Source organism: Phytophthora cinnamomi (assembly GCF_018691715.1).
Source record: "Phytophthora cinnamomi strain GKB4 chromosome Unknown Contig108, whole genome shotgun sequence".
In the NCBI taxonomy this organism is placed as follows: Eukaryota; Oomycota; class Peronosporomycetes; order Peronosporales; family Peronosporaceae; genus Phytophthora; species Phytophthora cinnamomi.
The window spans coordinates 571,954-580,860 of NW_027151041.1; the positions used below are offsets into that span (position 1 = coordinate 571,954).

Sequence of the window (8,907 nt, forward strand, 5' to 3'; positions counted from 1 at the left end):
AACAACTAAAATCCGTCATTGACTGTGGCGATGCCAGTAGGCGACAAGAAGGCTGATGGAAATCCGTCCAGTGCTGGCGGGAATGGCAGTGGTGCTTCGAGAGTGGGTCGACCGATCCGCAGCGGTAGCGAGCCCAGCAGCTCGAGCCAATCTCGCCAAAATTCTAGCTTGGTTTTCGGATCGAGTACCGCTTCGGGTAGCGCAGCCAGTGGGTCGAAGGGAAAAGGTGGTACATCCAACAGTAGTGGCGGCACAACGAGCAGCAGCAATAGTGTGATGCGCTTCAAGACTACGTTTCGCAATACCATCTACGACACGTTGCTGCGTCGAGGATGGAAAGAGACAACTGAGAACGACTGGGATTTTTATTGGGCTGATCGCGAGTACATTTATGATTTACTGGACACCGTACACCTGGAAAACACGCAACGAGTGAACCACTACCGTAACGGACGAGAGGTAATCATGCCCAGGAACAAATCTGATGCTATTCGCGATCAGGTAGGCTTACTTGAGTGGTGTGTCTACAGTTATGCCGTAAAGACCTCCTCATCAAGAACCTCAAGCGTGCTAAGAGACAAATGGACAAGAAAGCGAGGTATAGGTGTTTCTCATCTCGGCAAAAAAAAAAAACACTGGTGACAACCTGACACGAACGATATACGTACCTTAGGTCAGAAGATGCAGCGCTGAGTGAACTTGACACAGTTCTAGGATCGTACGACTTCTTTCCTGTTACGTACATTCTCCCGGGCGAGTACGCTATCTTTGTGGAGGAGTTCAAGCGCAACCAGGGAGTCTGGATTATGAAACCCATTGGCAAGTACGTAACGTCACGGGAGATAGATTCACGTCACTATGGTGTTCATAACTGAGATTGCATTGTTCGCTTGTGGTAACCTAGAGCGCAGGGCAAAGGTATCTTTCTGTTTACGAAGCTGAGCCAGATTAGCGACTGGCGAACAGACTTCCGCTGGCGACCTGAAAACCAACAGGTTGAGACCTACGTGGTGCAACGCTACATATCCAACCCTTACCTGGTAGGCGGCAAGAAGTTTGACTTGCGTCTCTACGCGCTTGTGCCGTCCTTCTACCCGCTCGAGATTTACCTCTTCCGTGGTGGCTTCGCGCGCTTCACCAATTCGCGCTACTCGAACAATCACAGTGACATTGCCAACTCTTTCATCCACCTCACGAACGTTGCTGTTCAGAAAACCTCGGAGAATTACAACAAGAAGGTACGATGATTTATAGTTAACTACAGATTGGTTTACTTGCTTTACGTTGGGTCGCTCTGTATTTATTCGGTAGCACGGTGGAAAATGGGATCTGCGAAACTTGAAGCTGTACATGATGTCGAAGCACGGCCCTGAGCGCATTAACAAGCTCTTCTATGAAATTCAACTCGTGATCATTAAGTCGCTGCTAAGGTAATTGTTTAGTGATCAAATATGACCTTTTCTGCCTCTAACCACCTCGTGCATCTTGAAGCGTTGAAAAAATCATCATGAACGATAAGCACTGCTTCGAGCTGTACGGGTATGACGTCATGATCGACGAAAACCTCAAGCCGTGGCTACTGGAGGTGAACGCTTCGCCATCAGTAAGTACCAATGTACTACCTATATTTGTTGACCAGTTTAACTGACAAATGTAGAGTTTCTGCTTGGTTCGTTCGTGCAGCTTTCGGCCAACACGTCATCAGACTATCAATTAAAGTGTGGCATGCTGAATGATATGCTCGACATCATCGATCTTGAGAATAAGTACGTGATTGAGTACTTCGATCATGCAGAAAATTGCAGAGTTTTGACAGCTTTGCTCTAGAAAACCTGACGGTGTCGTTCGTGAGCACGTCGGGGGCTTTGACCTCGTGTATCGTGACGGAAATGTTGTCAAGAAGAGCGAAAGTTGCATGTACACGACATTCCTAGGCGCGGACTGGCAGCAAACTCCAGCAACGCGATCGGGCACAGGCAGTACGCAATCGTGATTTCCTGATAGGACAGCTAGCACGGTCTAAGCGCTAATGGTGGCTGCAGTTAAGGATTTCTATCGAGTTGCTACACAAAATGGAAGAGAACGCTGTCTTTATCCTTTGCTTCCTCTCCCTTGGAACAAAGCGGCATGTATTGGCATCGCCATTTGTCTGTACCTCGTTGACTGGGTCAGTTAGGGGTTGTGTTGAATTCGTTTGGTCTGGTTGGCGCTGCACTCAATAGAAGTTCAGCTGACTATCAGAGCAGCTACATAGCTCGGCTGCGTATGTGTGGTGGTGTCGGGGACTTACTTGGTGAAGATACTCACAATAACAAACAAAGGGGAGGGGAGGAGGAGGAAGGACAGGGCCTCGAAACGCACTCTCGCTCACTCACTCCGTTGCTCACCATCAAAAATGAACTCCAAGGCGCCGTCGTCAGCAGTCGCTGCTTGGACCGGCTGATCAGGGCTAGATGCCTGCGGAATTAGGCTCCTCGTCGTGGTGCTGGTGCGCCACCACGATGCGTTCACCGAAACGCCGCTGTGCCATCGCTTTGAGCCTGTCTCGGACGTTCGCAGCCGTGACCACGATCCTCCGGCTCCGGTGCAGGTCCGACTCGTGCACAAATACAATGTCAGACTTGCCGGCGGGCTGCGGGTCGTGCAGGCGCACCGTGTAGATCGCATCCGCCGGTCGCAGTCCGATAACTACACCTGAGCCAAACTTGGTCTGCACGTCCGTGCCCTCCAGCGCCTTGGGGTAGAAATCAATCATGTCAGCGTTAAGGAAAGCAATGGCGCCCCACACCAGCTGCACCTGCGCGGTGGCACGCTGCGGGTCGACAGAAAGGATGTGTCCGGCGCCGAACTTGGTGATCACAGGCTGCCCCTGGTGGTATTTGCTCGCCACGAACGTGTACGACGTGGTCGCAATGTTCTTGAGCAGCGTCAAGCCCGCCACACCGGTCGTCGAGCTGGCGCTGGACAGCCTGGAGCGCGTGCGTCTCGACTCCCAGTCGGCGCTGCTGCCTTCCGACAACCCGCGCGGACGATGCGGCTCGGACGCGCGCTCATTGTAGCTATTGTCTGCCCTACGGACATCTGAAGATCGAAGCTGCAGTTCGTATTCACCGAGACCGCCACCTGCTCGAAGGCGCAGCGTGTACAGCTGCTCACGGACGTCGAACTTCAACACGCGGCCGGAGCCCGACGGCGTGTCGACCCGCTCACCGATGAGCGCGGGGACCACCTGCACGTTCTCGAGTTCCTGTGCTCGGAGGAAGAACAGCCCGGACGCCTGCAGTTCGATCGCAGCGACGCCGTCCTCGTCTCTGATCGCGATGATCTTGCCGAGGCCGAAGCGCGTGGCCACGCGCGCACCAGCGCGCTTGTGGACGTGCAGGTGTAGCGGCTCCGCGGCGGCGTCCACGCTGCGCGAGTGCGGCTTCCTGGGCGTAGCACCGGGCGTCTTGGGGCGCGGCTTGACCAGGAAGAGCTTGGAGGAGGTCGTGAGCCCGCGCGCGCGATGGAGTAGACAGCCTGCAGCGCCGGGCGGCCGCTCGGCGTCGCTCTCGCTCTCGGGCTGCGTGTCCAGGCGCGGCTTGCGCGGCACCGAGGCGGGCACGACTGCTCGCGGCGCAGGAAGGGCGCGCCGCACTGGCTGGACTCGGCGCTCTCGGTCTCGGACACGTCGTCGCTGGAGTCGTCCATCTCGGACGTGGCCGTGGGCGCGCGGCGCGGCTTGGGCCGCTTGGCCGCGGGCTTCCAGGCCAGCATGTCGGACAGGGACGCCAGCATGGCTGTCGACGACTTTGACTGTGCTCTGCTTGCTGCTGGACGCGCGCAATGCCGAAGTGCGGCCGGGGATGCAGCAGGAAGATGGAGAATGCGCCCGAGTCCACTGGCCGCCGCCGCGTCTGCAGCGGCGACCCGGCTCTGCGGCGAGAAGGTGGGAACAAAAGGCAGAGAAAAGGAGCTCGCGACCAGCGCCGCGCCGCGATGGGGAGTGGAGGCGCACCGAGCGTTACTGCCGCGCGCGGACGGGCGGGCAAGTGGAGCAACACGGTGTTATTAGCGTTATTAGCCCTGCGGATGACCAGGGCACGCGACTCGGAGCGCAGGACGATCGCATCGCGTCGAGCGGAGACTAAGCGGAGCTGAGCTGGTCCCAGCGCATTGGCATTTTTCGCGAGGAAGGCCGTTACGGCCGCCACGTTGGCCCGCGCCCCTTGGGCCCTCGGCATACTGGGGCCCAGTCAAACACTGATCTGGACGTAGCCCCAGCCACGCAAAGATCCACTCAACTGCCTCCGCATCAATTGCTGTTGCCCCTTGCTGCGGCCTGCAGCCTGTAGCTGACCAAGGGCATTAATTGTACATGTATTGCTCGACGTCGAGCAGCATTTTCAGGCGGCCATAAACTTCGGTTTCTTCCTGCGCAGCTAGGCAGGCAGCCGCCGGCGGCTGCTTCTGGTTACGCCGCGCCTGCTCCAGAGGCGCCTGCGTATGCACGTCTGCTCCTCGTGCGCAAGCGGCGCAAGAACGCTCCGGTGTGGCCTCAGCCAGGCAGCCTCGATTGCCGCCGCCCGGCAGACGAGAGCACCTTCGCCGTGCATGGCGTGCGGCTGGCGGTGGCGACAGTTGCTGGCGAGCGGCTCCGCGACGCCCCGACGCGAACGACTCAAGAACACGGAGCCATTACACAGCCGAGCGCCGTTGCTGCTTCGCGGCACGCCACTGCATACAATCCAGCCGCTGCCGATGGTGCAGCCATGTTCGTTGTCGCCTGCGTCAGCGACGCGACTGGCGTGCGGTACGCGAAAGAGCACCGAGTGGTTCGCACGTACTTACTGATGTCGCACTTTGCCGAATTCATCATGTTCAATCTCATGAAAACAGCCACTCACAGCGCTCCAATTTCTGCACCTTCACTCACTGATCAGAATGCATGCAATCCTCTGTACAAGAGCCTATTGGCCCTTGTAGTAAGGGGGGTAGGCCTGCATCTGCGCGCTGCAACGCACCCACACACATCAACCACCAGGGCTCGAGCCTTCCGCCTGCTTATCCTACTACGCTGAGGTCTTTTGGCCCAAGCTCCTCCTCCTTTAATCCCAATATTATTATTCTGATAACGCTCGCCCAACGATGAGCTCTGGAGGACGCGCGTGGGGGCGACCGGGTCGGGGCGCTGGCGCCGTGGCGGCCGCCGCGTCGCCCGTGGCCGTCAAGCTGCACGACGTGATGGACGAGGAGCTGGCGGCCAAGCTGCAGCGCGAGGAGCAGGAGCAGTGGGAGCGCGAGATGGAGGGCCGCTTCGGTGGCGACGACCGCCAGACCGGCTGGTGCTTCGTGGAAGTGCCGAGCTCTAGCTCGGGCCACGGCGTCATGAGCGTCATCCAACAGGAGGTGACGGTGGAGGACGCACGCGAGGACGACGACGACCCGGACTACACCTTTGCGCTGGAGCTGCAGGCACAGGAGGCCGAGGAGTACGACCGCATGCGGCGCCAGGAGGCCTCCTCCATGGAGCGCATCCGCGTCGTCCAGCAGGAGGACCCCAAGCGCGAGGAGGTCCGGCAGACGCTGCAACGGTACTATGACCGGGAAGCCCACCGTGAGCTTGATCGGGACGAGCCCGTCGAGGTGCATACGGTGCATCATCACGGCACTGGCGTGCCGGTGACCCACTCGGTTGCTCCAGTTGCAGCTGCAGCCGTTGCTGCGGCGAAACCGACCTTGTCGGTTGACCGTCCTCGACTCCGAGACCCGGACGTCTACCACGACGTACATGGACGGATCCGGGTGGCGAGTGCCGAAGAAGTCGTTCAACGCGCTGAACTCGGCCATGAAGCACTCGGACAGGAAGAGCCGCCACCGGTCCAAGAACTCGTCGTCGTCGTCGAGTGGTGGCGCACCGACCCACCGCATCTGAATGATGTCGGCGAGGACGACGCTACTGCTAGTATTGCTGCTGAGCGTCGGCAGCAGGTGTTGTCCTGTATCAACCAGCTCCGTTCGAAGGAGAGTCTTCGACGAGAGGCCCGGCCATCTCGTCCCCAGCACACAGGTAATATTAGTCTATTAAGTCGTTCTCGCCCGGCGCGAGGTGTCCACGCGGAAGCGCCACGCCCTTTTCGAGCCGTTCCCAGTCAGCCAGCCAGCAGTCATTGTCCGATAGTAACACGCGTGCCGTTCAAGTTGAACCGACCATGACAAGCATGGCCTTCTGTTCTGTCGCCCTGCACAAGCGCATACGCCAAGCTATTCGGTAGGGCTTGAGTGCTGCCACCAACCAGGAGCTCATTTCCCCTTGGGACCCGACCAAGCCTCCTGCTTGACGCCACGTCCTCTCCCCTCGTCCACCGCCGGAGCTGAATTGAGCTGAGCTGAGCCTCTTCGCGACCGTGCGGAGCTGACGCTGATGATCCGCACGTCTGCGCCGCCGGCGTCGTCGCCCGCGCCCGGAGACGACCACGACGACTGGGAGAACGCGGCCGACTCGGCGTCCATCGCCGCTCGCAGCAGCAACGCGCCCGGCTCCATCTCCATTGCAGCGCGACCGCAATCCTCTGGAGACTTGGACGGCGCCACGCGTGCCATGCAGGGCCTGCGCATCCTGCAGCCGCCTGCAGCGACCGACGACGGCGGGAACTACCCGCAGCAGCAGCAGTTCAATGGCAGCGCCCCGTTGGCACTGCAACGGCCAGCGCCCATGGTCCGTTGGACCCCAGTGCTGGTCGCAGGACTGGAGAACGCGCGCGAGCGCATGACGCTGCCTGCCCGAGGATCAGATCGTGCGCTTCCTCAAGAACCCGCGAGAGCCGCACCTCAACTTCCGCCGCTGTCCTCGTACCCACCGGCTGATCATTACATCGCCTGGCTCAGCGCTGCGGACTCGAGCACCAGACGGCAGGATTACAATCCGTACGAGAACAACTCGGCGCGCGTGGTGACTTTGTTCAAGACGCCGCAGTCGGCGGTGCCCCAGTGCTGCTGATCGACTTCTGTCGGCGGACAGACGGAACGCCAGTCACGCCGGCGTCTGCCCCCAGGATATGATGCGGAAGCACGGTGCGCCACGACCTGGCGCCAATGGTGGACGATGGAAACGGCGCCGGATAAAGCCACGCCGACCTTGCAGAGGACCAGGGAGCGGGCGTACGCCGAGCACGAACACGAATTTTTTGGAGAAGATAACGATAACTCGGCGGCTGATTCAGGCTCATCGCCATCTCCGCCGTTTGCATGACGAGGAATGGACACGGTTCTGGACCGGGCAATGCTAGACTTGGAAGTCGGCAAGCAGCTGGACCCGATGGCAGCAGAGCTTCGACCGAGGTCGAGCGCTGTCGCTGCCGGTGGAAACCGCAACAGTGACTCAATCCAGGACTCGCGTTCGCCTAAGGAAAGACCGGGAGGTAATGATGGCGCTGACGGTACGGTGCTCGCGATCGTCCCAACCGAGTGCCCCGAACGCAGCGAACTGGAAAAAGCAAGGTGTTGTGGCACGCAACCGCGAACAGGAAATGAATGACCAGATTTACGCGCAACCACGACGCCTTCGCCCACGCTCCAGTGGCGGTTACATCTGATGGTGACGGAAGCGGAGAAATCTCCATACCACGGCAACCGCTATGAGTGGGGTGGGCGATTTGGACCTGGCAGTACCAATCCCAACGGTACGACCGATCTTATGACCGGTCACTACGGCTACCAGCACCAGCAAAGTGGCGGTGCGCCGCCTCCTCACCGCCACCGTGCCCATGGCCGGACGTGCCCACGCTATCACGTTGGCGGACCCGATTTCAACAATAGAGTAGACACCAACCCGTACCAGGGTCCCGCACCAGCAGTACCATCCACGCGGCATCAATTCCAGCAACACCAGCTGAACCGCCGCCCTCCATGATAATGGGACGTGGTGGGTGCGGTACTGCCTCACCCCAAGACCGTCCGTCGGCGCGGCAGGAACTGGGTGCCGCCAGAGCGAAATAACCTCGGGCAGTGGGCAGTGGCAGCGGTGGATTCATCGAAGGACGACTTCCACCGCTCGAGCCAAGTAACACGCCTAACAACAATAAACGAGCTTACAATTGCATCCATCAGCCAACGCGCTTTCGTTCCATGGTTATACTGTAATAGAGTCTCGTAGACTATCGATGAAAGATTAAGAACCAGTGATATACTTTCAGCGTTATCATCGATCGAGTTCGTGCCTGTTATTGCGTGCCAATAAATGGCAGATTGTGGGCGCCACTTTACGTAATGTCCTGGTGACGGTAGTCTATGGGCTGGTTACGTCAGTGGACCACACGCCGAAGGTCTATCGATTACGCTTGACGTTGACGTCGACGTCGTCGGCAAGAGGTTTTGCCGCTACCGCCACCGCCACCGAGGGCGTAAGCTACACCAGATCGAGCACAAAACCGGGGTTGATTTTTTCATGTCGTCGTGCTGCTGCATGGCGGTATCATATGCACCTTGTCGTCGCTGGGCTTTTTGTCTCGAAGTTTCTTTTTTTCTCGCAAGCTCCTATTCAACAGAGATGACCACAACGTGTTGGTGGTTTGCTGTTTCGCTGCGGTCTCGCGGGTATCTTCATCAACGTACCTTCTTCGTTTGCCACATCGTGAAGTGCTTCTTTATGGTGGCATCGTCGTTCTCTTTCTTCGCGAGAGAAAGCCGTGGTCTCGTTCTAGTAGCAGCATACCACAACAGTAAACATTGTTAGTGCATCAGTATTGCTACCTGGGCTCACCGCAATCCATACCCATCCATAATCTTGCGCAACTTCCTTTTTTGGCTTCATTTGTCTGCCCCACACAAGTGCGGAGTTAGGCTGCAGTGTACGAATCTCCTGCGAAACCTCATCATCCCTGGGACTGGACACGCCAAGCTCTAAGCCGTTTTCTTTTCGCTTCCTTC

The 8,907-nt window shown here is 58.4% G+C and overlaps 4 protein-coding genes across 4 annotated transcripts; 3 read left to right on the forward strand and 1 right to left on the reverse strand.

The window, feature by feature from the left end:
- Positions 1-276: 276 nt before the first annotated feature.
- IUM83_15179 (putative tubulin polyglutamylase) lies at positions 277-1,993 on the forward strand (the record flags this gene model as incomplete). Its single annotated transcript, XM_067939979.1, has 8 exons — positions 277-459; positions 531-598; positions 674-823; positions 905-1,238; positions 1,312-1,430; positions 1,492-1,603; positions 1,684-1,766; positions 1,828-1,993. 8 exons carry the CDS (start codon positions 277-279, stop codon positions 1,991-1,993), a joined length of 1,215 nt encoding a protein of 404 aa, XP_067782265.1.
- Positions 1,994-2,449: 456 nt separating this feature from the next.
- On the reverse strand, positions 2,450-3,777 carry IUM83_15180 (Ubiquitin carboxyl-terminal hydrolase isozyme L3; the record flags this gene model as incomplete). The annotated part of the gene is made up of 2 exons (XM_067939980.1): positions 2,450-3,580; positions 3,670-3,777. The coding sequence occupies 2 exons, from the start codon at positions 3,775-3,777 to the stop codon at positions 2,450-2,452; spliced, it is 1,239 nt and encodes a 412-aa protein (XP_067782223.1).
- Positions 3,778-5,127: 1,350 nt separating this feature from the next.
- Positions 5,128-5,914, forward strand: IUM83_15181 (Purine nucleoside phosphorylase; the record flags this gene model as incomplete). The annotated part of the gene is made up of 2 exons (XM_067939981.1): positions 5,128-5,634; positions 5,747-5,914. 2 exons carry the CDS (start codon positions 5,128-5,130, stop codon positions 5,912-5,914), a joined length of 675 nt encoding a protein of 224 aa, XP_067782222.1.
- Positions 5,915-6,403: 489 nt separating this feature from the next.
- IUM83_15182 (mRNA-binding protein Encore) lies at positions 6,404-6,979 on the forward strand (the record flags this gene model as incomplete). The annotated part of the gene is made up of 1 exon (XM_067939982.1): positions 6,404-6,979. One exon carries the CDS (start codon positions 6,404-6,406, stop codon positions 6,977-6,979), a length of 576 nt encoding a protein of 191 aa, XP_067782225.1.
- Between the last annotated feature and the right edge of the window lie 1,928 nt (positions 6,980-8,907).